Genomic DNA, 27,638 nt, shown 5'->3' on the forward strand with positions numbered 1-27,638 from the left:
GGCCCTGGCTGGAAAGACCCTACCCAGCAACAGCCTTGCTTTCCTCTGAGAAGATGAATACTTGGAAGCAACTAGTCCACTCTGCCATGAGGGTGGGTTTAGTTTTGAACTTGTCTCCAACCCCTTCCTCCAGCAATGGGCCACCTAATATCCAAGGAGACCATAAGCCAGAGGTCTTGGTTTATTGCCTTGAAGCAGAGTCCTAGTTTATTGACTGTCATAATTTTTACAGCTAGTCAAAGGGGCACAGCTTCCAGGCAAAGCTCCGAGAGCTCAGGAGCCAGTGCCACAAGCAGGGACTAAAAAGGTCAGCAGCAAGGGTCGGGGGAGAAGCATAAGGAGAGACGTTTGTGGTTTTGCAGCATAAGCAGAAGAGAAAGAGCAGAACCAGCCAAGTTGTGAAGCAAGGAAGAGGGCTGCCTGCCTTCTTTCATTTCTCAGGTAAATATTTGACCGGATGTTTGCTTGTTTTCTCAGTTTTGGGGCACCACAGACAGAACTAGATAGAAGACCAGCTCAACAGAAGCCATCATAACCAAGAGCCTCAGGAGCCCAAAGAACAATCCAGAGGAGCTTCATCTGCCAGAGCTGTGCCCACCAGGCCTGTGGGCTGTGCTCTTCAGCAAGATGTTTGTCACAAATGCAAGGTGTGTGTTTGGGGGCTGGGCTGGGACTCATCATCCGGGACAGGGCCTGCTCCAGGCAAGTGTCTCCTGTGATGTTGATGACTAATAGAAACTGGGAGAAGAGCAGTGGCGTGGAGGAAAGAATCATGGGTGGGTTCCGGGGTCAGTGAATAGACTTCCTTTCCTCTTCAGTTCAAAGTTATAGAGTGGAGTGAGCAGAGCCCATGTTCAGTTAGAAGATCTTTAGTTTGAATCCTGGTTCTGCAGTTTCTGGCCTCAGTTTCTTCATCTGTTAATTGTGTGTAATGACTTCTGTTTTACCTGACTCACAGCTTTACTTTTTAAGTGATGCTTTCTAATTGTCTAATTGTATATATTTATGGGGTACAATATGATGTTTAATTCATGTATACATTGCTCATTGATCAAATTAGCATATCCATCACCTCCTACATTTATCATTTCTTCATGGGGAGGACAATAAAAGAACCCTCTTCTAGCTGTTTTGAAATATATAGTACCTTATTGTTAGCCATAGTCACCCTTCTGTACAATGGAACACAGAACTGATTCCTCCTATCTAACTATAACTTTGTACCCCCGATCAACCCCTTTCCACCTTCGCCCTCCTCCCTTCTGTTCTACTTTGTACTTCTATGAGATCAGTCCCTTTTAAATTCTACACACGAGTGAGTTCACATTGTACAGTATTTGTCTTTCTGTGTTTGGCTAATTTCACTTAGACGTGATTCCTTTCAGGTGTATCCACATTTTCTCAAGTGACAGGATTTCCTTTTTAAGGCTGAACAGTATTCCATCCTTTACCCATTTACCCATTGTTTGGATCTTTAGCTTGATCTCATATCTTTGCTATTGGAATTAGCATTGCAATAAACATGGGATCTTTTGATATACCAATTTCATTTATTTTGATTATGTACCCAGTAGTGGGATAGTTGGTTCTTATGGTAGTGCTATTTTTTTTTTCACTGCCAGGTACTAAACTCAGGACCTTGTGCTTGCCAGGCAGGTGAGGCACCACTGAGCTACTCCAGCCTGGTAGTGCTTTTTTTAATTTTTGAGGAACCTTCATATTGTTTTAAAAAATGATTGCACTAATTTCCATCCTTACCAACAGCATGTAAGAATTCCCTTTTCTCTGCATCTTCACTAACTCCTGTTTTATGTTCTCTTTCTGAAAATAACCATTCTAACAGAGATGAGATTAACCCACAGCTTCGTGAAGACCACACGAGAACAAGAATGGGAAAGAACTGTAGATCTGTAAAGTCCTGCCCAGATGACAGTAATTAAGAATTCTTACTCTAACCTGTAAATGTTTGTGATGAAGAACTGAAAAGGTGATTCCAGGATATAACAAGAAAAACTGTGTTTCCTTGAAAATAAGACCTAACTAGAAATTAAACTCAGCTGTAATTAATAGCTGGTTGTTACCATGGTGATGGCCAGTATCATGCAAATATTATACCTCACCACTCTCTTGCCTGTTGGCTACTCCACAGTGATAATAAAGGTGAGGACAGGTTGACTGGGGCTGGCATATTTATCTCTAGTTAGGGCTTATTTTCTGGGAAACATGGTAGGATCACTGCCTCCTGGTGTCATAGCATCTGTTTAGTACATCAAGGGATACAGTAGAGAATAAAAATTAGAGGGAGCCATAAAAACCATAGCCAGGCATGATAAATGTCACTTTACAAAGATACATGGAGACCCAGGCACAGGAAAGAGGGAAGCAGATGGAAAAGACCAGACCAGAAGGGACCTTGTAGGACAGGTGGACAGAGGGCATGGAGTCAGCCAGAGGTGGTGGAAAAATGGAACTGGAGAGTCTGAGAGACCTGGTCACTTTCTCTCCAGGGGGTGCTCCATGGCTGGGAGAGAAAGGGACAGGCTGAGGCAAGAGCGGACCAGTGTGGTCAGTGTGGAGTTTCACGAAGATCCCTTTGGACTGCTGAGTGGGAAATGGGGTGGAGGTAGGAGATGGGACAGGAGGCTACTGTAAGGGTCTCGATGAAGATTAGCGGCTAAGACTAAGGCAGTGGCTGTGGGCATGGGCAGACCTGACTGGATACAGCAGGGATTGGAGAGGAAGAAGAGGGGTGCTACTGGGTGTCTGATGTGGGCTAGTAAGCATGTGGGGGGTAACCTTTGCTGAGATGAGGACTCCAGAGGAGGACCAGGTGGGGAGGTGTTCAGTTGGGGCAGGTGGACTGGGGAGCCTATGGGACACCTAGCAACAGACACCCAGGAAACAGGCAGTGGGCCCTGTGTCTGGGCCCAGAGAACCCGGTCCACCCCTGTGCCAATTGTGCCCTCTGTCTGAGCCAGTGGCATTATTATAAAGCCAGCCTTCATCTGTCCCTCAGGACTCTCCCCATCACAGTTGTCTCCTGGGATATGCTACAGCTTTTTGGAGCCCTCTTCTCAAGACACAGGCCTGAGCGTGTTCAGATTTTTCTACTAGCCAAGAGTACAGGTTCGCTGTCCCCTCTGAGGCCCCTAGATGTGAAACCTTTATCAATATCCTAATGTGCTTTTAGTTCCTGGATGTTTCCTGTTTAGAAAATATAAGAAGTATTTCAATTCCAGCTCTGCCACTCAGCTGAGCAACTTTGGGCTTTGACTTAACCTCTCTAAAACCTCAGTTTTATTTTCTGTGAAGTGGGAATAATGCTCCATAGGTTGCGAAAGGGTTAAGTGAGATAATAACTCACATGGTACACGGCAAACACTCAATAAATAATACCTGTTATTACTGTTATTTTTTATTCAGTGCAAAGAAATGAGGGAGAGTTGCTTTATTGGCCAGTTAAGAATAATAGTATGTTAAAATGCCTGAGGAAATTAGTTCAAAAGGAGGAAAGATTTATTGTGGCTGGCTTTCACCCTGAAGTAGCTGCCTTTGGCTCGTGACAAGGTAGAACACCACAGCAGAAGTGTAGTGGAGGACAGTTGCTCACCTCATGACGGCCAAGAAACAAAGTGGTCAAAGAGCCAACATACTCTTCAAGGCACTTCCCAACGACCTACTTCTTTCAACCAGGCTCCACCTTCCAATAATGCCATCAAATGGAGACCAAATCTGAACACAGGAGATTGGGGGGGCATTTAAGACTCAAATTATAACAGGTAGGGAGTAGAAAAATGTACTTTTGTCTTTTTCTAGCATCAATTTTTTTAATAGTAGCATTCTCTGAACTCAGACTTGTGTGAAGACACTGCATACACATCCTCTAATGGAGGGCACAAGCCAGGAGCTGACCATGCCCAACTGTACATGAGTTCAGGATGAATGGAGAGGTCAAAGGAAGGAGAAGAGAACAGAGAGAGTGGTCTTGGGAGAAAAATGACACAAAATGGAACAAAACCAGGATGTATATGTGTGCCTGTCAGTACAGTCTTTTTTCTGATTCCCAGAGAGTTAGAGAAAATAGCAGACACAAAGACAAAATAAGTCAAGAAGAGAGGGACAGTCACATAAACCTGTCTGGAGGACTCTCAGAGGCAGACCTGAAGGGGAAGGAGGGAGCTGGGAATGAAAGAGACAAGATAGTCGGCAAGGTGGTGGTTTATGTGGGCTTCATTTTATTTTATTTAGAAAACTAAAATTTTTCATTACAGAAAAGCGTAAACACATACAAAGGAAGAGAGGGTGGCGGAGAGAACCTCACATATCTATAGCTGAACAATTGTCAATAGGTAACCAATCTCGTTTCATGATACCCCACCCCTCACTTGCCCCACCATCATTTCCTCATGGATTTTGTTGTTTAAAAAAGCATTTGTTCCTCCCATGGGACTCTTGTAGCTGTGTCCAGGTAGCCTGGCACAAGTTTCCTCTCAAACCCTAATGGGTGTTGCCATTCTCTCATCTTTGTTATGAGAGATCTCAGGCTACCCCTGCCATAGGAGCTGGAAATTGAAGAGTATAACTGAATAACTGTGTAGGTTGTCAGAGTTCAATGCCTGGTTTCTCTCACTTGCTAACTGTAGCAGCTTGGACAAGTTTTTATCTTTTGGTACCTTGGTTTTCTCACCTATAGAGTTGGGTGATGAACAACACTTCTCTTGCATGGTGGTTGTACGCATGATATTAGTTGATAAGCACACAACCCTGCAAACAGCACATGGCAAGGCCCAGAGGGACATTGACCATTTATCCATCAGTTCAGGAAGCAGCATTGAGCCCCTGCTGTTGCTAGGTAAGGCCTGGGCTGGGAGCTAGAGAGAAAGAAAAGGTTCCCAGCCTCAGGGAGCTCCTCTTCCAGTGAGCAACACAGACCCATGAAAAGACAGTTCCATGGGCTGGCTGCTGTGACATGGGCCGTGTGCCATGCAGTCTCTCAAGGTCCCCTGAGCTTAAAGAGTCACAGCACTTAGCTGCAGGGCTAGGATGGATTCAGTACAGTTTTCCAGGCCCAATCTCTTCATCAGAGGAGTCTGGTGGCTCTGGATGGCCCCTGTCCCATTCTAGGCAAAGGTATCTGCTCCGGGCCACTCTTCCCACAGCAGAGAAGTGTGAGGCTGGTCATGGGGCCAAGTGTGGGTAGCTGCTATGGCAACGGGTTAACCAGATAAGTGACAGCAATCCACAGTGTGATCAGGGTCCCACAGCAGGGGAGCTGTTGATATCCCAGCCCTGCTGACTATGACACACACTGGGTGGAGACTGGAGAGTGACAGGGGAGGAGGGGCAGGGCTGGTTGCCACATAGCCTGCAGAAGGGCTCCAAGTACCCTATGGACTGAACAGCAGATAGTCTGGGGTCTGAGCAGCCCTTTTGTCTCTGAAAAAGGAAAGTCACTGCATTAGTCAGAGCTGTCCAAAAGCAGGGAAGCAGTGGGGAAGAGAAGCCTGGCTCTTCCCACTTGGGACAGGAGTATGGGCGCTTGACTCTTACTGTGTTGACTCGGAATCAACAGATCCCTTTTCACACAAAGAAGGGTAAGTCCCACTGAGGTCACACGGCACTGCATGGTGACCTAGCCTCAGCCCGGCCTAGCTCCATAGCCAGCCCCTTCCCACTGGGCCCCGAGGTCTCCGTGGCAGGAAGAGTCTGCTTTGGGAGGTAGAAAGGGTCCAAATGGGACTTCCTGGCCACCCCCCAATGGGAGGTGGCTGGAGAGAGTATCAGGCATTCTACGATTACATGGGATTAGATTCTAGAACCTGGAGTTTCCGAGACTTTATGAGCAGGAGTGGATGAGAGGCTTTACATCTGGGTGGACAGGGTGTGACTCAGCCACATGTGTGCCCAGGGCACACAGTGTCGTGCTTCTCTCCCTTCCTTCCTTCCTCCCTTCCTCCCTTCCTCCCTTCCTTCCTTCCTTCCTTCCCTCCTTCCTTCTTTCTTCCTCCCTTTCTTTCTCTCCTTCCCTTCCCTGCTTCTCTCCCTTGTTTGTTCAACAAGTACATGGTCAGACTTGTGATGCACTCTGTCTCAAGTCAGAAGCCTAGGATAGGGTGAGGGAAGGTTGAAGTTCAAAGTTAACTAAAACATGCTTTTGGTTTGTTTATTTATTTACTTATTGAGGTAGGGCCTTGCTATACAGTTCATGCTTGCCTTGAACTAGCTATGTAGCTCTGGCTACATAGGAGTCAGGAGGCTGTGGGCCCAGCCCCAGGAGGGGAGAGAACATAAGGTCTGAGCTGTGCTTTCCAGATGACCTCACTGTCCATGTGCACATCTGAGCAAGATCCTGGGACTAGGGACCAGCAGCACAAAGACATACTTGCCGAATGTGTCGTCTGCTTGAGGCCTTCAGGAATGGATGACCCTAGCAAAGTCATCAGAAACAAGTCATAGTTATAACTGTGTATCATGTGCAATGTGACTTGTCAAAAATTTGAGAAACACCCATCTGGCCCATTCTACCCCTTTTACAGAGTAGGGAGAAGACTGCAGTGCAGAGGGGAGGATAAGCACTGGCTTCTTCCTAGGTTCTGCATGCTAAACTCCACTGTCCCCTAAAGTATAGTTAATATTTACCTCTGTGCTCCAAACTGAAACATTCTCCTTCTTCCAAGCCATGTCCAAGGCCAGGACCACATCTGCCAGTGGCATGCTGGGAAAAGTCTAACAACTCGCTCCCAGTGGGGAAAAAGGGCACAGACTTATTCATAAATTTGTTGTAAGCTGTGTTCCTATAACAGATATCACACAAAATAATAATAAAATATATACTGTTCTTTATTACAAATTCCATGTAGCCAATTAATTCCCACAGAATGCTTTCATTGATTTTTGCTGAGCCCTTGTTTCTATAGCCAGCCGGCAATTGCACCTGATCAATGAGCATAGTTTCAACACAAATGTTGTTTGAGGTTTGTGTTTACATTAATGAGTAAGACAAATGTGAAGCAACAAAGTAAGATGATAGAATTTCACTTGTTCATCAGTTGATCAAAACTTTTTTTTGCTGAATGGGACAAACATTTTGAATCCTGCAATATTTCTTCAGGGTTTTTTTTCTTGTTGTTTACAATGTAATGGGTACAAACAGCATGTTTTAAAATCTGCATTATTAACATTTTCTATGTACCGAGTAGACAATCTACAAAACAATAAACTGCACCCTGATTTGTAATGATTACAGATTTTTGGGGTGTAATTAGTCCTTCAGTGACTTAGGTCACCAACAGTGTTTCCACCCTCTAGACAGACACAGGCGGTGGAAACATAGATAATAAATAGTACAAGGTGGTCAAACAATGAGGAAGGGATGAGTTTTGAGTCTTTATTTGTTTTGTTATGTTTTTTTGGTACCAGGGATCAAACTCTGGTCCTTGCACTTGTGAGGCAGGCAGCAGAACCACTGAACTAAATCCCCGGCCCTCTTTTTTCATTGATATAACTCATTTAATTACAAGTTTATATAATTCAGTTTTTGGCAGTTGTGTTGCTGCAAATTCCTGATAGGCTTAGCTGATTTTTCTCAGCACATTGCCGTGTCTACCTCAGAGCTCCAAGGTAGGGATCTGCAGATTCCTGGGATCTCACAGAAGCAGGCTTCCCAACACAGGCTGCTGTGCCGCCAGAGGCACCACATGGATGTACACACACACACTCACACTCAGTCTGCACCTCTTTCTCCTCTTCTAACCTTCTCGCTTGGCCAGCAGGATCCATTCCACTCTGCTCACTGAGATCACTGAATAGGACCTGGAATAGTACCCGCTGCATAACATTCCCCGATCCCTGTTCCTTTCTGGGCTGAAGCTTCCTGGTTTAGATTTCCATGGGATTTAACAAACCTCCCCTGAGCCTCTCTGTGTCAGGTGCTGAGAGAGACTCAGGATCAGTGACAGCAACAGTCCAAAGGCCAGGGAAGTCTAGAAGCTAGGAACAGAGCAGACAGATAAGCCTGCAGCTGAGTGCACAGGAGGGTGACTGCAGGAGACCCTGGCTGCAACCTTCCCTTCTCTTTGGCAAGGTATCAGAATTTTCCTGGCTTCAGTTCCTCATTTTGAAAAGCAGCTAATAAACCTATCTCAAAGTTTTTATAAAGATTACATTAGATAATAAAGAGTGCCTAAGACATAGTGACACACAATAAAGTTATGTCAGTCAATGGAATATAATCTCATATACTTATTACCATACATTGATCAATTTAGGACTAAAGGAAGTAGGAGGGCTGTGGGGGGCTCCCCCCCATACCATTGGCAGATAGTCTGGCATGTTGGAGAAGTGAGGGGAGTAAAGATGACTGTGCTCTAGGTATACATGTTAATACTCAGATTGGCCAACAGAGCTCTCATATTCAATTGCTTTTACCTTAATGATAGATTTGTCAGTTTTGCCCTATCATAGAACAAACTTTGAATAGTTTCATTTAATGCGGATTTCATGGATGTCTTCCTTTCAAAACAGTGTGTTCTATTGCTTTCAGACAACATGCAGTCTTCTCTTGGTTGCAAAAGCAACCTATTAATTCACTCCTGTTTATTATCACCTACTTTGTGTCAGATGCTGCTTTACGTTCACAGGATAGATAATGCAGCTGTCAAGTACTACATCTCTGTTGTACCATTCCTGGAAAACTCAGAAAAACATAAAGAAAAAGAAACTAGAATGGCCTCCAGTTCCATCCAGAGATGGCCACTCTTCACAATTCATTTCATAATCTTTTATTTTGAATTTTTTTTGCTTAACAGTACATCACAAAAGCATTTTCCAGCCACTCTTCAGTGTCCAGAAGCTCTTCTACAGTTAGAGGAATGGCTGGGCCACTGCCCTTTAGCTTCAGCACATCCGCCCAAGCAGCCCTGACCCGAGCAGGAAGCATTGTGGGACATGGGTCTTAGTGGCCTTTTCACTTGGGTTGACTCTTTCATATGTGCCATCTGTTTACTACAGTGGCTGCTGGAGTTGGAGGTTAATAAGGGGGCTAGATTTGGTGCCTCCAGACCCTTTACTTAGGGAGTTTCCTATGGGTCTTTTCTGAGCTCACTTGTTGCTAAAAGACTACCTCCCAGCTCAGTCTCTTCAGGGAGGAGATTGGCCCCACAGAGAATCTGCTCAGCAGTGTCATCCATCAAAAAGAATTAGATGTGTTTATGTATACTGGTATAGGAAATCTCCTTTGTTTATTACATTGTTAAAAAGCAAGTTTAGTCTGACCCTATTTCTGGTTAAAAATGATGTAAGGTACTTCAGCAGCTGGCTCCTGGATGCCCAATCTCCTGATTCCTACCAGGTGCTACCTACAATCTAGGAGACTGCCTTTCTCTGTGTGAACCATGTATTCTACTCCCTGAAGACATAAACCCCATTGCCCCTGGACAGTAAGCCGAGGTAACAGGGCTTGGGCAAAGCATCCTATCTTATTGCTGTCTTTGTAAGACCCCAGTTTATCATTCTACGTGGTCTATTCTGGTGTCACTTTTTGCTTCTTATACAAAGGCATGGAATACTTTCTGCATGACCCAACAACCTGTGGTTGTGTTGGCTGGTACTTTTTGTCTTTGATATAGTTTCAGTCAATCCCCATTGTTCAGGATTTTCATTAGTTTGTGGCCTTGATAGATCCCCTTCTTGCTTTCAGTGTGGCTATGGCTGGCCTTCCTTCTTTCCTTCCTTCCATCCTTCCTTCCCTCTTTCCACTTATTTTATATGGGATGAATTATATTGATTAAGGGTTTAGTTTACTTTCCTGAGAGCAGACTTTATAGTCCTATTACATTCCTAACAGCTTGAGTCTTACCCACCTTTACCCCACCACTGATTGGATGTTCCAGATTGAGGGTTAGACTTAACCATGGGGTATTGGCATTTTAAAGAATTACAGGGAAGCGTGTAATGCTCCTGGACTGCTTAGAAGAGTGCTTCCTTCATGCTTCTGAGAGAACAGTGGTCAGTGGCCAGGGAAGAAAGCCCTGGAGATGGCTAGATGGATGCTGTGAGTATCAGGGACAGCATGTGCAAAGATCTGGAGGTGTGATAGAGTGGGCTGTGGTGATGTCATGGAAGCAAGAACAGGGAAAACAAAGTGCGTGGGAGCCCCAGAAAGGAGAGGATCTCTTTCAAAAAGAAGCAGTGAAACTACTGCCATGTGTTTCAGACACGGGACCTCTCCAGCCCTGTCCCACAGACAGCAGGACTGGAGTGGACAAAGTCTGCAGAGTGTAGCCTGATGGCCTCTCCAACCCCGCAGCCCAGCTGGTGCATCCTGACCCGGCCGTGGAAAGGCATGTCCACAAACTGGTTTCCCGTGAAGCTAGTGAGGCCTCAATTTCAGTACCCCTCACTCACACAAGACCTTTCCAAAGCTTTGGAAGGGTGAGAGGGACCCCAGTTAAGTCATACATCACATGTTTTCCTTAAATTATGAAAAATGAATATTTTTTTGTAGTTTTATTTAAAGGGAGCACCCAAATTATGTAAGCTTTGGGGCCTGTAGAATCTGAATATGCTTCTAACTATGTCATCAAGAAATGAAAAAGGGAAGCAGTGAGGAAGAGAAAATAAGTAGAATAAAGATATGTCATGAACAAGAACCTAATAACCTCAATGAATATAAACATTACATAAACATTATGTGTCATAAACGTGAGAGATAAGATTAGTAATATCAATAAGAACAGAAATGAGAAAAGGATATTTAGAAGAGGGAGGGAGGTGGGAGGGAAGGGGATTCAAAAAAAAAAGAACGAAGCTATATTATATATGTATTTAGTCCCCAAGATGATTGTAAACCGCATGTACTGCAATCATGTACTAATATAAAAAAAAGAAAGAAATGAAGGAGTTAGTTCCAGTTGTTGGGTAAATAAATGAGCTGGAAAAAGAAATGAAAAAGATTAATCCATTTGAAGAAGTCATACAGTAGGTGAGCAACCCTGGTTCTGAGAAAACAAAGCTAAAAAAGATCATAAATAATAAGCCAAACTCCTAACAGTAATGCTCAAGGCTAAAGAATTAATTTAGCAGTCACTGTTGATTATATGTTGTTTTTATTTTGTTTTCTTGTTTTTTGAGACAGGGTCTCACAATATAGTTCAGGCTGTTCTTGAACCCACTATGTAGCCCAGGCTGGCCTTGGTCATGGCAATCCTCCTGTCTCAGCTTCCTGAGTTCTGGGATTACAAATGTGTGTCACCCTATCCAGCTGTGGCTAATTATATAAATGTGACTGTTTTTTTGCCTTTTTTCAGCACCAGACAGCTAAATGTCACCTGTACACATTCAGTGGACATGGAGGTCTTTCTCCATTATTCCCTCATCCCATCAGTAAGTAAATAGAGGGGAGGTATCTTAGTTACTTTTCTTGTTGCTGGGAAAAAATACCAAACACCCATGAATTAAAGGAAGAAAGATTTATTTCAGCTCACAGGTTATAGAGGTTTCATTCCATAGTTAGCTGGCTCCAAGGCAGGGCAGCATGGCAGGAGGGCACTGCAGAGGAGAAACAGTTCATGGCAGAGCAGGCAGGAGGCAGCAAGCAGTAAGCCTCCCTTTCCTTTTTATCCCATCTAGGCTATAAGCTTTTTGGGTGGTAACACCCACACCTAGGATGGACCTTACCATTATCCATACCCAGAACTATGCTAAGCCAAACAGTGAACTAATTTTGTACCACACACCATTAATCCCAGTATCACATATCCTAGATCCAGCCAGCTCCAAAAAGCGCCACCTATGAGCACATGTGATTTTAGGGGGGACATCTAGGTACAAGCCATAATAGAAGGAGAGAGAAATTGAGTAGCTGTGCTACACAGGCGCCCAAAGGTACCTGAATATGTTAGGGAGAGACTCCAGTTGGGATTCCTAAATTTTGGCTCAATTTTCTTACATTGTGCACCAAAAACAGGTGGAAGAAATCTTTTAAGATTCTCATCGGGATTCTGATTTATAGGGGAATTAAAAAAAGCCTTTCTGAGGAAGTAAAGATAGAGCCACAGTCTGCCAGAAGATGCAGTAAAGAACTATGGAAGGAGGAAGCATGGAGAGTGCAGGGAACCGAGAAAGCCAGGACGGCTGACATGGGAAGTCTGGGAAGGTAGGCAGGTCCAGCCCAAGAAAAGCCCCGTGGGACTCTGTAGTGGATTTTGTCTTCTTTTTGTTACAATGGAAAGTAATTGAAGTGTTTTTAGTGTGGGATTGATGTGATCAGACATATGTTTTTAAAAGCTCATTCTTAACTGGAGACTGGATAAAGATGTGGTTTTTCTATAAAATAGAGTACTACTCAGCCATAAAGAATGAGAAGCTAGAGACATTTATAGCTAAATGGATGCACATGGAGGCTATACTCTCAAGTGAAATAAATAGGACACACTTGAGTAAATACTGAATAGCTTCTCTGGTGTGAAAAACTAAAAGTATAAATAAGTCAAATGGTATGATTGATAGTGTAAAATAAGAACAAAGTGGCTAAAGGGAAGTGGGAAGGGTAGGAGAAAGGAAAGAAGGGAAAAGAAAAGATGTGAAAAAATGGAAACAAAGCCTTTGTAAATAGGGAAGGGTGAAGGGGGTGAAGGGAGGGCACGGGAATGGGGAAAATATAAGAACCAAGATACATCATGTAAAGGTACAAGATCCCAATGATACATGTAACTGTATTATTTGACTTCAATGTACCAGTAAACTTAATGGGAAAAAAATATAAAAGCTCGCTCTTGCTTAACATGGAGATCAAGCTGGAGATGGGTAATGCAAAGGGCTGGAAGACCAACTAAGAGTCTGTTTCAGATGCCTGGGGAGAGGTAGCTTTAGCTCATCCTAGATGACAGTGGTCAACTCAAGATACTGGGAAGTGAAAACAGTAGGAGGTTGGGCAGGATAGTTAGGGAGAGGGAGAGTCTGGGGATGGTCCTAGGTTTCTGCACAGCTGGAAGGAGAGTGGCAGCTGCCATTCACTAGTTATAGAAAATTAGAAGTGATCCTGGTTTGGTGTTGATGAAGGAATAGGACAGGGAGGGAAATTGTGAGCTTCATTTAAGACATACTGAACTTGAAGTGTTTTCAACATACCAGAAAAAAATATCAACTATGTAGACTCACAGTTTCACAGCCATGGGCAAGGGCTAGGATAGAAATGCAGGTTTGAGTCTTCTGTGTCTTGAGGATCATTAAAAGCATGAACATGGATGAGAGCACCGAGGAGGAAAAGACCAGGTACAAAGAAAAGTGCCCAATGGATGGAGCCATGAGCACTCTAAATCTAGGAGTTGGGGAAGAATCTAGCAAAGGAGACTGAAAAGTAATGGAGGAAAAGCAGAAAGCGTAGTAGACAGAAGCTGAGGGGAGAGTGTTGCTGAGAGAAGGAAGTGATCAGCACTGAGGCATGCTGCTGAGAGACCAAGCTGGATTTGGGTTTAAAGCATAATTGGATTGAGGAACAAGATGGCCAGTAGTGACCTTGGCCATAGCAGTTTCAATGCAGTGATGGGGTAGAAACCAAAGTAAGGGGGTTAAAGAGCTAGTAAGAGGCCAGGAGATGGAGACAGCAGGTATAGACAACTCAATAAATTTCTGGTCAAAGGAAAGTGTATCAAGTACATGAGAACATGACTGAATCCACAGGAACACAGCAGAGAAGGATTTGCAGTCTGATAGACATTACTGTCTTTTAATAGATGAAAAAAACCAAGGTTCAGGGAAGCTAGGAGTTCCTTCTGGGCAGAATGTGGGAGAGGTTCCATTTGAACCTATGTCTGATCAGGGCAACACAAAGGAAACTTGAATGCAAAGCATTTTGGCAGCTCACATGTATGTAGCCAGCTCATGATTCTGGACTAGAGATGTCTTGGACCAAGTGTTCTTCTCACCTACACATTGTCTTTCTGTGAGGACACCAAGACTATGCTTAGGACGAACAGCCCACTAACTTGCTCATCTTTTCTTACAGTTTCTCATCATTTTGGTCTTATCCTTCCTCCAAAGACAAGAGCACCGTAGAGAGAAAGATGATACCACTTACCTCCTGGGGAGCCACTTTGGAATCATCATGTGAGTTGAGTCAGGGTCAGTTGCTACAACTTGGGATACCCTGTGGTTTGGGCCGATGCCAATCAGAAAGCCAGGTTGCTCCAAAGTGTCCCCACAACTTCTCCCCAACCATGCTCATCCCTGCCTATCCCTTCTTCAACCCAGACAAATCTCTGAGAAGGCAGAATGGGCTTCCAAGCCATTTAACTCTCAGTACCCAGGGGGCTGCCTGGATATGAATGAAGCTTCTAATGGAGATTCAGGCCACTGTGAAAAAGGCCTTTCCACACTCAGGAAACAGGCGGAAGGGAGTTCCCATGACTAAAGGCAGAGAGCTTCTTTGCTGGGATGGTACCATGAATCATGCACCAAATCCCACTGGACCAGGGGAGTTTCAGGCCCTTTCTAGCTCTGACATTCAGAATCTCTGCATCCCTTATCACTCTTTTCCTTGAGTTCTAATTAATCTTCCTCATTACCCTATCACCATGATCATCATCACCATCATCATTATTGTTGTCATCATCACTATTGCAGAGTTATTTATTGCACATCTGTGACCCCAGTCCTGAGCCATTTGCCTCACTTACATTAGTTTCATAAGCCTTCTTGCCTGTGCAGCACAGTGTAGGTTCTTATCCTTATATAGCGGATGAGAAAACTTAGGTCCAGAGAGAGAAGTAAATGACTTGCCCAAGGCCACCATACTACAAATGACAAGAGTTTTAACCTAGATTGGTCTGACATTTTCTCTGATTCCTATAGTGTCATAACGTGGTCCAGTTGTGGACATTCTGAGGTCTCAGTCTTTGCTTCTGGAGAAGGAAGAGGAAGCCAGGATGCCGGGACTGAAGAAAGTCCAGCCACAATGTTCAAGGATACTAAGCACCAGACCTAAGTAGCAGCCAGACTCATTCTGGATACTCCCCACTGGGACAGTTGGCCCCTAGCACATTGTCTGGTGCAAGCCACATTGATAGAGGCAAAGAATAAATAATGAGGCTGTTGTATAAAGATCCTAAGACTAGCCTGACTATTTGGTATGCAGGGACTGGTACATGACTTAAAAAGTAGTAGGAGCTCTGTAGCAATTACATTAAACTTCTTTGAATTAAGTTGATCATGACACTTTTGATTTGCTCGCTGGCCCCTTTCCCATCACAATTCTTGCTTCTCTTAGTAATTTTGGCCTAACATCTTCACCCAGTAATAACTCAGCTTGAGCACATGACACTTTACAGTTCTTCAGTGGCTGTCTACAATGGCTCTACGATGAGCAGAAAGTAGGGGTTTCCATCTCTGTTTTAGAGTAGGGAAACTGGGTCTCACATAGTGCTTAGTGTGGATGAATTAGTGTTGACTGGAATTTGATTCAACAAAATACACCTTGCAAACTTTCACTGAGCACAGACTGTTTCAAAAGTCCTGTACTAGGTCCCACCCCAGTTGAATTTATAGTTTCCTAAGCATGTGGTGACATAAAGGAAGGTGTGCCGAGACAAGGCATGAACATAGTGCTGAGAAACAAAGAGTAGGCAGCTGAGTGGCAGTGGCTGAGCTTTCTGGGAGAAGGAGGTTATGACTAGCAGGACTTTTTGCTTGCAAGGCCCTGATCTTTGGCCATCTGAGTGCTCACTAAGGCCCTAAGTTCAAATGGGTCTTTTGGATTGGAGAGGCTTTCTCTTTTCCCAAATGTAATTATTTACTCCGAGATAGATAAGATACTCTTGGTTAGAAAAAAATACATATCCACTCCAGCTTATTTACAGGAAAGGAAAAAGATTATTTTCTTTAATTAAGTTGCTAATATTTCATGGAAACAAAGATGGCCTCTTGGGGACTGGCTCTCTAGAAATGAGAATCTATGAGAGATTAATTTTTTCTCTTTCTGCTGACCATGTTAGCAGGGCCCCCCCAGCACCATTTTGCTATGTTCTTTTTTGCTATCTGGCTTAGGGTCTCTGCTTCCCTGTGACCTTGGCTTTCCTCTAGCATTGACTCTGATCCCCCTGTGGTGTAATTTTGCAGACCAGATCTTTAACAGCTAGCTGGCTCACAAACCCAAAATAGAAGACTAAGTATTTGTCTGGCTTAACCAAAGTCAGGTGGTGACCCATGGCCCAGTCCATTGTGATCAGGAAGTCATGCTCACAGAGGGAGGGTAAAATTTCACCTCTGACCTCTTAGGGTTTTCCAGTTACACCTGAGAATTAAATCAACATAAAGCAGGTCTGCAGGAGAAAAGCATACAACTGTATTTACTGTAAGTTTTACATGACACAGATACCCTCATAAAGAAATGAAGATCCAAAGATGCAGTTAAAGTTAAACTTGTATGTATTGAAGTAGACAAAAAATATAAGTAGTGGAAAAGTAATTGAATGATATGGAGAGACTAGAGGATAAATTATTTTAATAAGATCTGTGCAGAATTCTCAATCTTAACTTCCCATCCTTGATAATAAGAATATTATTTTCCCTCTATGTTGAAAGGCATCTTTCACATGGAAATTTCATCTCTTGGTTTTTTTTTCAATACTGGAGATGAACTCAAGGTCTTAACATTGTGTTACATATCTGGTCTTTATATTTTTGAGACAAGATCTTGCTAAGTTTCCTAGGCAGGCTCAAACTTGCAATCTTCTTGCCTTAAAAGGAGTGCTGAAATTGCAGGTGTGTGCCACCATGCTTGGCTTCCTCTTTTGTTTTTCAAAGATAGCATGAAGATCAGAATGTTCTTGTATCTGCTGGGTTTTTGTTTTTTTGCCTTGTGTTATAGCTACTAGCATCTTGGCTGCATCCCCTACTAGATGTGGAGCTCCCCCAGGGGAAAAAAATTTGTCTTCTTCACTTCAGTACCCTAAATCCATAGCTAGCTCCAAGCCCAGCAAAAGACTTCAGTTGCAATAAAATAGTTCACCATCCAGTAATTCCTCCTCCAGTTGCGAAAGCTATTTTGGAAATGATCTGTGGAAATGACGTCTCACAGTCATCCTCTGCCCTCACGAGCTGTTTCTGTTGTCTACAGGCCTCTGGACTTCGTGGGAACTTTTAGTAACCGATGGTCGTATGGAGTTGCCTTTGGGGCCACAGCCAATAAGGTCATGTTCTTGTTCTCTGAAGGCTACCAGCCCCTGCAGGTCCCGCAGTGGACCCAAGGTACTAGGGCTGCCTCACACCTGTTGGGAATGTCACCATGGGAATTCTTGCTATCAGAGACCATGGGATTCTCTGGAATCAGTGGTAAACTTTGTAAACTGCACGCATGATCTCTTCTACAATTCCAGACCTCTTGATCCAGCCCAGTTCCCTCTCATGGGCTACAAGCCTAAGTGATCCAATGTGTACCAATGTTTCATTAGTCTTTAAGAACATGTAAATTAAAACTAAAATGATACATCATCGCACATTAGAAATATACAACTTGAGAAGTGTTGACAAATATTTATACCCATGAAACCATTGCTATAATCAAGATAGTGAACCTCAAAAATTTCTTTATTCCCCTTTGTAATCTCTACTTTTCTGCCATCTCCTGTTACTACTCCATCTCTAGCCAATCATTGATCTGAGTACTTTGCATTTTCCAAGATTTTATATAAATGGAATCACACAGGCTGTCCTCAGTTTTCTTTTGATGTTGTCATTGGGAAAGACTTCTGGCTTCATTCAGCATAATTATTTTGAGATTTATATATATTTAGTATGTGTCAGTAATTAATCTTTTTATTGCTGGGGAGCATTCTGCTACTTAACACTTTGCTTATTCATTCAACTCTTTTTTTTTGGTACCGGGGATTGAACTCAGGACATTGTGCTTGTGAGGCAGGAGGTGGCACCACTGAGCTAAATAAATCCCCAGCCCTGCTTATTCATTCAACTCTTGATGGATACCTAGTTTATTCCCACAACCTGGCTATTGCAAATGAAGCTGCTATGGACATTTATGTACAGGTCTTGTAAGGTTTTTGTTTGTTTGTTTTGATTTTGGTTTTGGTACCAGGGATTGAACTCACGACCTTGTGCTTGCGAAGCAGGTGGCAGAACCACTGAGCTAAAACCCCAGCCCTATGTACAAGTCTTGATATGCACCTTTGCTTCCATTTTTCTTGGTAAATGCCCATGAATGGAATTCCTGGGTTATGTAGATTATCTAGTAGAAAATGCTTTTTAAAAAAAACTCAAACTGCTTTCCCAAGGTCATTGCATCATTTTTAGATTACTAGAAGAGTAAGTAGAAGAGTTCCACTTTTTTTCACATCCTTGACAACACACGGTATGATCAGTCTTTAATTTTAGGCCTTCTGAGAGGTGTGTAATGGTATTGTTTTGCATTTTCATAACAACTATGATGTTGAGCATATTTCTATCTGTTTGCTATTCTTATGACTTCTTTGGTGAAATGCAAGTTCAGATTGTTTACCTATTTTCAAAAACTGGATTTTAAACCAGTGTGGTGGCACAAGCCTTTAATCCCAGCACTCAGGAGGCTGAGACAAGAGGATTGCTGTGAGTTTGAGACCAGCCATAGTGAGTTCCAGGTCAGTCTCAACTACATAGTGAGACCCTGTCTTAAAACAAAAACAAAACAAACAAACAAAAAAACCACACACAAAAAACTGGATTTTAAAAATTGCATTTAAAGAGAGTTTTAAAAAAATATATTTTAGGTATAAGTACATTGTCAGGTATATTAATTGAATTGTGTGTATTTTCTCCCAGTCCATGACTTGTACTTTCATTTCCTAACAGACTTTCAAAAGGCTAACATCTTTAATTTTGATAAAACTCAATTTACTAATGTTTTTATTTTATAGATCATTTTATGCATCATATAAGAAAACCTTGCCTTAGCTGAGTTCTAGTAGATTTTCTTCTATGGTTTTTAAAGATCTGTTATAATCTTAAGCTTTACATTTATATGTGTGATACATTTCAAGGTTTTTTTTTTTTTTTTTGCATTAGTGTGAAATGTAAGTTGAAGTTCTTATATGCTTTGGATAGCCAAATAAATGTATTTCAGAACTATTTGCTACAAAAACCTGTCCTTTGTCCACTGATTGCTTTTGTACTTTCTTTGAAAACAAAGTGACTACATAGGTGTGGTTCTATTTTGGGACTTTTCATTCTGTTCCATTGATCTGTTTGTCTCTCTTTACACCAGTGCCATAGTCTTGATTATAATAGATTTATAATAAGTCCTGAAATCAGGTGATATTTGTCCTTCAACTGTGTTACTTTTTTAAAAACTATGTTACTTTCAAAGTTATTTTTTTTATTCTAGGTCTTTTGCATTTCTAGATGAATTTTAGACTAAATTTCCCAACTTCAACTAAAAAATGATGAGATTTTGATTGTTATTGTATCGAATTTGTAGTCCAGTTTGGGAAGATTTATCATTTTAATAATATTTCCTCTTCTGATCCATTAACACAATGTATCTCTCCATTCAGAGTTCTTTTAATTTCTCTCAGCAATATTTTGTAGTTTATCTTTTGTCAAATTTATATCTATTTTCTGTTTTAATTTTGATCGTTCATTGCTAACACATGGCTAAACTCATTTATTACTTCAAGTAGCTTTTTTTTTTGCATATTCTATGTATTTCCTACATAGAAAATCCTATTATCTTAAAAAAAAGGGGGGAGGGCGGTTTTGTTTCTTCCTTTCCAATATAGGCAATTTTTATTTCTTTTTCTTGCCTAATTACACAGGGTAGAACCTCCAGTACAATGTTAAATACAAATAATCAGATCAAGCATCCTTGTTTGAAAATGGAAAACCTGCTTTTTTCATAACACTGACCTTGAGCAATTATAACGTGCTTTGGAGCGATTTTTTACATGTTTCTTGTGCTTGGATTTTACTGAATGGATCTCTGCGTTTTAATTTTCCTCAGATTTAGAAAAAAATTGGCCATTATTCCTTGAAACATTTTTCTTCTTCCTTTCCCATGTGAGAATTCCATTTACACATTTGTTAGTTTATTAAAGTTGTCCCAAGCTAATTGGGGTACTAAAAGAGTATTTTATGGTGGTAAAATATATATAACATAAAACATTTTAAGTACACAACCTAGTAATTTTAGTTATATTTACAATGTTGTACAATCTAATCACTGCAAATATTTATTTCCAAAACCACTTCATCCCCCCAAACTTAAATTCTAGCCAGAAAGCAGTAACTCTTTTTCCCTTTCTCCTCCTAGTCCCTGGTAACCTCTAATTTGCTTTACATCTCTATGGATTTGACTATTTTAGACATTTCTTTTAAGTGGAATCCTACAGTATTTGACCCTTTGAGTCTGGCTTGTTTCATTTAGTATAACATTTCCAAGGGTCATCCACGTTGTAGCATGCATCAGAATTTAGTCCCTTTTATGACCAAATAGTACTCCATTGTAAGTGTGTACCACAGTGTGTCAATCCATTCAACTGTTGGTAAGCGCTTGTATTGTTTTAATCTTTTGGCTATTGTAAGTAACGTTGCAATGAACATTTGAGTACCAGTTATCTGTCCAACTCCCTGTTTTTACTTCTTTTGTTTATATTATATACCTAGCAATGGAGTTACTTACTAGGTCAAAACTGTGTTAAGTTTTGAGGTACTGTATTGTTCTCCACGGTAAATGGACCTTTGTTATTTTTGCATTCCCCAATTCTCTATATCCTAGCCAACATTTTTTGTTGTTTTTGTTTTTGTATTTTGGTACTGGGGATCGAACTTGGGCCCTTGCATTTGCAAGGCAGGCAGCGGAACTACTGAGCCAATCCCCGGCCCTTTTGGTGTTGTTATTTCAGCCCTCTTAGTGGGTATGAAGTGTTATCTTATTGTCCTGACTCGTGTTTATCTAATGACTAATGATGCTAAGCACCTTTTCATGTTCTTATTTTTAGTGTAGTCAGTTCCTGGGCCCAGATGACTCTAGGCTCTTGAGCCCTTACTGAGATCTGCTCACAACCACCTATGCATCACAGCCTTCATGCCTTGCCTACTTTCAGTCCCAGTTTCCAGTTAATGTCTCTGGGACTTTTGTGGCAGAGTGAGATGTACACACCACTCCTAGTTTGGAACACACAAGTACTGGAATTGTAAACTCTCAGCTTCAGTAATGAATTAAAGAGGCAGAGTTTGAAATAAAAGAAGATGGTTTATTTGGAAAAATACAGAAAAAAAAGGAAGATAGACAACTACTCTGAAAGAGTCGGGGGCATCAGAAATGAATGCCTGTGGATTTTTGTCCCCACCTCTTTTATTTAGGACTAGTGTTTTCTCCCATCTACCATGTGGGCACCTAGAAGTCATCCCCATCTAATTGGCTCTCTGGCTGTCTTTGATCCTAGCCTCAGCACTTCTAGGCATCTCTATCTATGTTCTTTCTGGCTGTCTGATTTCTTCCTGTCCCTTTGTGATGGATAAGTGTATGTATGGGGAGCCTTATAGAACGGTAATTTAGAGTCAATGATTAAGTAAAAGACACATGTGTATTTTATATATTAGATAAGGTTCCTTATGTGGCTGCTTCTTATGTCCTCTTTTTATCAGAGGTGCGTGAGGAGGCTGGTTACCTTGGCCTTTCAGGCACCTGGCTACATCCCTGTTGTGCTTGTCCATTCTTTCAGCCAAATTCTTATGTTAATTTTGTTACTTGGCCCCTTCCTAGCTCTGGCTTCTCTCTTTACTTTTGTCTTTCTAATTGCTGCAGTCTAACTGTGAAGGCAAAAAGCTGCCTTTAATAAGATTTCCCATTAATTTCTTTAATAAAGCTTAATGAGATCTTATTTTCATTCTTTTTCCTGGCTATGACCGCCTGTCCCTACAGGACATTTGAGTTCTTCAGTTCTCAGACCTTTTGTCACCCTCTCACCTTCCCTTTGCTTCCTCTACTCACAAGTTGCTATCAAACGGGTCTTGGAATCTAGACCTATGGTGTTCATAGTTGCTTGACCTGCTTTTTGCTGGTGGGCGGTGTTCAGGGAGATGAAGACACTGTCACTGTGTCTGCTATTCTCACACCAATTACTTTTTGGTCTCTCCTACCACCAAACACTGGCCAGCCACAACCCATCATCTATCCTTCCAGTGAGAAAGGTCCTTCCCTCCTTACTTCTCTCCATCTTAACAAACTCCTGCTTTTATGGTATTGCCTTGTAAAAGTCAGCACCTCTAGGAAGCCTCCCCTGATCACCTGACCCACAGCTTGCTCTTCTGTGCCCCATGACAGGTTGAATGTAACCCTGTTGTGGTATATTTCCCACCACTGACTTGGCCATTGGATTGTCATTGTCTCTAGGCAAGAATGTGGTTTGTCCCTCCTGTGCTTAGTGTATGGCCCAGGACCCAGCTCAAAGTGGACACTTAGTAAAGGTCACCTTGCATGAAGATTTTCCTAGTTCTGTTAGGCCACCTGAGAGCTAATTAGTGGCAGGATCAGCAGGATTATTGTCTTATAGGGAGAGTACACTATGGTACACACAGCATATCACTTCTCTGTTGCTAATGGTGCACTTCCCTCCCAGCACATTTTACCTGCTCATTTCTGTGGTCTGTCTCCACCTGTCCAACTGTGAGCTACTCAAGTGTCGCGAACAGAACAGGCGACGCAGAGCACTGTCCTGCAGTGCCTCAAACCTGAAAGAGCAGCGGGGTGGAGATGGGGCAGAGAGAAAGGAAGGACGCCAAGACAAGAGTCTGATCAAGGCGACGTTTATTGCAGGCAGGCATCAGCCTTTTAAAGGAAAAGACCGAACTATTATGGGCTAGGATTACCATAGTAACCTCAATACCTGCTCCTATAGATAACATCAGATCTTTAACATAACAAAATGGAGTTAACAACACCTGACTCCTACAGATCTTTGGCTGTCCGTGTTTCTCCCGTGCAGGGTCAAAACAAGTTTAACATGTGCAGTCCTTAAAAAGGAACAAATGTTGTCTTTCAAAAAGCCAGTGGGCTATGGCTGGCTTCCCACACTCAAGTGTAAGGATAAGTCTTCTTTATCTCAACTGCAGGCCTAGGCCCTGGATAGAATAAAGACTAGGGAGGCCCTCAAGCAGGAAGGAATGAATGACACTGCTGCATTCCTCTTTGGCTTGAACTGGAGCCTCTTCACTCCTCTCACTTGGTGCTGAGGTCCCTGGCTCAAGGTCATCAAGAAACTCCCCCAGCTTCCCTGGGCCTCCTCCAAGACAGGTGAGGAGAGGAATTCACAGCTTCCCTGTTCTTGTCTCTTCAGCCTTCGTGCTTCTGATTGGAGGTTTCGAAGTTGGCCTGTCCCACTTCCCCTTCTTTGCCTGCCTCTCCTCAGAGTTCCGCCTGGTCAGCTCCCTCCTCGGCTTCAGCTACTCCCTCCTCTGGTAGGTGACACCGTCGGCTCGCCTTCCCCAACTCCTTTGGCTGTGGTGGAACCCTCAACAAGGGGTGTGTGGTGATCTATGAACTTCCCTTGGAAAACCTTTGCCCAGAGCTGAGCCCAGGGAGCATGGGGTGACTTGTCCACAGTCCCATTGTAGTGCCTTCTTGGAATGCATTTGAGGCTTCTGAAGGTCAGCATTCTGTCTGCCTCACAAGACAGTTCATGATTAGAGTATCCCCCAAAATGAGGGATTTAGGAAATTATTTCTGTAAACTGCTGAGGGTCCCACTGGGGGAAGTAGAAACTTGTCTGATGCTTCCTCTTAACACTATCGTGTTTTCTCTCGGGACCCTCAGAGAAAGTTCATGTGTCTTTGGTTGGCATTCAGGACCATCCCAGCCTGGTCTCTTCCTCACTCTCTCCAGACCTCAACAGGGTCAATACACACCTCCAACCAAATGAAACTAATACGAAGTGTGATCAAAATACATGGTGTGTGTCTGAATTTTAAAAATGTATTATAGTAAAAAATCCACTTCTATTAATCCTTTCTTCAGCCTTCACTTCAAACACACTTATCCCATCCTTCTTGCCTATTTTTTTTTTTTTTTGAGACAAGTTCTCACCATGTAGTCCAGGCTGGCCTTAAGCTCACAATGATCATTCTGCCTCAGCCTCCTGAGTGCTGGGATAATAGGCATGACCATCACACTTGGATTTCTTTGTCACTTTCTGAAGCAGTTCTGGAAGCTCTCGTGTAAGTGTCTTTATGAGGAGTGATCAAAAATACAGCGAATGCTTTTGCCAAGTGCCATCCAACAAAAAGCAGTCCTGTAATAACATTACAGTGTACACTCTTTCACCATATGCACCAGATCTGGCCTTATATGACTTCCAGCTCTTCTCCAAAATCAAAATGAACATGAAAGGTAAATATTTTGAATCAATTCAGGACACAGTGGCAGCCACAACAGCTCAACTAAAGACACTCACAAAAGAGAATTTCCAGACCAGAACTGCTTCAGAAAGTGGCAATATTGATAGGATAAATGTGTTTAAGGCACAGGAGAGAGGATTTTGAGGAGGATTAATAGCAGTGTGTCTTTTATTGTAATATATATTTAATACATATTTTTAAGTTTAAACATTCACTTATTGTTTGATCATGGACTATGGCTCCCACCAGATCGAAAGCTGCTTCGCCTTCATGTTGCAAGACCTGGCATTGAGCTAGCATCAAGGGACAATTGTTGACTGAGGAACAATTCCACTCTCTGGCCCTGGAGGCTCATTTATTTGCCCCCAACTCCCTTGGTGAGGCTGCCTCTTTTGTCCGGCATTTTCTGTGAGCAAGGGTCCTTTGGCCCCATCTGTCAGGGATGACCAATGACCAGCAGGGGCTCACGAGCTACTGACACAGCAGGAGCAACAATCCCAAAGTTTCATCAATGTGCTCCTTAGAAATTTAAACAGAAAGTATCAGGGTTAGACATGGAGGACCTCTTCCATGAGCTTCTGACAGGCTCTGACCCAGCAAGAAGAGGTGGTGGGAATTACTTGGTGGCTAGGGTACTGTGGGAGCATGAGGACTAATTTTGAACATGACCAGGAAAGTGCATTGAATGGGGTAAAGTCCTGAGACTCATGACTTCAGAGCAGTTGTGAAGAGGCAGAAAGAGTCTCCCTAGGCCATAGAGTCAGGAGACTGGGATCTTGGTGCTGACTCCACCAGTGTGTCCGTGTGTCCAGTGTGTCTGTGTGTGACTCTGGACACATCCTTTGTCTTCTATGTCCCACCTGAATGATGTGGGGAGGGTGGATGAGCTTCATAAATCTTCCTCCTGTGCCCACGAAGCTTCTGAGATTGTTTGCTCTATTAGGACACATTAAGTGAACTTAGTGTGCACTTACTTTGTCATGAGCCCAACTTGGGAGGGAGCCAGCCTTCCCAAGGAGTGCAGGGAGGGAGGGGAAGTCCAGGCCAGCGGGACCTGGGCTGTTTTCATAGCATCTGCTTGTGGGATCATGCTGGGAGGGAAGCAAGAACTCCAAACTATGTCTCTGTTCCTGTAGGTTTGCTGTCACTGTTCTTCAAATCTCACAGTGTCCCCATGGTCAGGTGAGTACTTGCTGACCTTTCTTTAGGATGTTTAATCCCGTCAACATGACCAAGCTGCAATGTGACCTTGGACAAGCCTCTATCCCTCTCTGAGCCTTAGTTTCCTCATGGAGCTGCTGAAGATGCTCCAGTTTGGGTAGTACTTGATGCTCATCAAGGAGCCCCTTTACACAGCAGCAGCCCCACCACATGGGAAGTTCAGCTCACCTACTTTAAAGGGTGCACATTGAGGCCCAGGTCTACTAAATATTCACAACTCATAGGAAACTGTAGAGTTGGAAATTGAGGTTAAGTCTGGCTGACTCTGAAGCCTATTTCTGTCTGCTTTGTGTAGCCTGAGTTCTCTTTCTATAAAATGGGAAAATTAAGCCTTCTAACTTGGCCATACATTATCATTCCCAAAGTTGATGGAAGCTGGTTCATCTCTTTCATCCTGGACCTCAGGAAAAGAAGTAAAATGAAAAAGGGGTCTCACACTGTGCCCAGTAGAGATACTAGGCAGATTAGTGGGCCCAAGAAGGTCCCCTGGGCCTGGAACCCACTGGGGCCTTGTCAACCCTTTCCCAAGCTCATTAATGGGAGGATTAAAGGGATATGATATAGGGAGTCTGCTGGAGTCCATTTGGAAAGAAGGCTGAGGCTGGGTCTTCCCTCCATGTGGGATTGAAAGTATGTATCTGGCAGACCTCTGCCCAGCGAGACGCCCACTCCAACCAGGAGGCCTGAGAGTCTAGATCACAGCATTTCCTTTGGCACCTTAGAGATCTGTCACTCTCCAGAAGGGCTCTGTAAATAGAAGACATTCATGGTTAGTTGGAGAAGGTAGGATCTTTCTTTTACATTATTCAGAGTCACCAACATTAAGACCTGCTGTGCACTAGGCTTTGTCTTTGTCATTAACCATGAAGTCCTCAAAACAGCTTCTGAACAGTGTTAATGCTGTCCCTGCTCCATTGGTCAAAAGGTGAGGCTCAAGGGTAATGTGATTTACCAGTTAAAAACCACAGGAAGTGAATCCAGACTGAGGAAAAGAGACTTGACCTCTTGTTTTCAGAAGTCTTCACTGAAACATTATTTTTTAAAATGAAACACTAGGAAGAATCTAAAATGCCAATCATTAGGGGAAAGTTTCAATAAAGTTTGGTTCATCTAAATAATGCAGTGTGATATAGCATTAAAATTGGTGCTTGCAAATTGTTTATAACCAAGTGGGGAAATGATTATAATATAAGCAGACCTTTGTGTTTGGTGAAGTCCCCATTTATAAAGTATGTAGATGAAAATATAGATGAAAGGTACTGAAATATTAACAGTGATCGAAGCTAAGCCAGAGCACATGCTGGAAGGGAAGAAGGGAGAACAGGAGCCCCCAGTTCTCAGCAGGTATCTACCCTGTATCACATCACAACATCAGACTGATCTGTCCTGGGGAGAACTGTGACTGTGGAAATGTGAAGCAATCGGTAAATGTGAAAGATTAGTCACAATATTGTGTCTTAAAATGATTTTTAAAAAGCATTTTCTTTTTATTTTATTTATTTATTTATTTTTTTTGGTACCGGGGATTGAACTCAGGTCCTTGTACTTATGAGGCAGGTGGCAGAACCACTGACCTAAATCCCCGGCCCTAAAAAGCATTTTCAAAATGAAACTGATAACACAGAAAGATCATAAATACCATCTTGAGAGACTTGTTACTCTTTTCCATCAGCTTGAGCTGCTCTCAATCTTATGGCAATTATTGGTTGGTCCCTCGCTCCTTCCCTTCCTCCTTTCCTCCCTCCCTTCCTTTTCTCTCTCCCTCCCTCCCTCCCTCCCTCTCTTCCTTCCTTCCTTCCTTCCTCCCTTCCCCTCTGTTCTCTGTTTCTTCCTCTTCCTTTCTCCTTCCCCACCTCCTTCTGTCTACTTACCTCTGTCTCTCAGTGTCTCACTCATATATCTCAAAAGGAGTATTTAATTTCCTAATCAGAAAAAAATTGGCCAGGGATTTAGCTCAGCGGTTTGGTGGCCTGCCTTGCAAGCGCAAGGACCCAAGTTCAATTCCCGGTACCAAAAAAAAAAAAAAAAAAAAAAAAAAA

General features: G+C 42.8%; 1 protein-coding gene across 1 annotated transcript in view; it reads left to right on the forward strand.

Moving 5' to 3' along the window:
• The first annotated feature begins 477 nt into the window (after window positions 1–477).
• The window catches only part of LOC104855535 (stimulated by retinoic acid gene 6 protein-like), a 52,827-nt gene continuing 25,666 nt past the window's right edge, over window positions 478–27,638 (forward strand). Inside the window, exons 1-6 of the mRNA XM_010614417.1 lie at window positions 478–647; window positions 11,307–11,382; window positions 14,006–14,106; window positions 17,114–17,244; window positions 23,322–23,442; window positions 25,515–25,560. Coding sequence (XP_010612719.1) covers window positions 628–647; window positions 11,307–11,382; window positions 14,006–14,106; window positions 17,114–17,244; window positions 23,322–23,442; window positions 25,515–25,560 — 495 coding nt within the window. The 5' untranslated portion in view covers window positions 478–627. The remainder of the gene's footprint in view (window positions 648–11,306; window positions 11,383–14,005; window positions 14,107–17,113; window positions 17,245–23,321; window positions 23,443–25,514; window positions 25,561–27,638) is intronic.

Source organism: Fukomys damarensis, unplaced genomic scaffold (assembly GCF_012274545.1).
Source record: "Fukomys damarensis isolate Sample0158 unplaced genomic scaffold, DMR_v1.0_HiC HiC_scaffold_36, whole genome shotgun sequence".
Classification (NCBI taxonomy): Eukaryota; Metazoa; Chordata; class Mammalia; order Rodentia; family Bathyergidae; genus Fukomys; species Fukomys damarensis.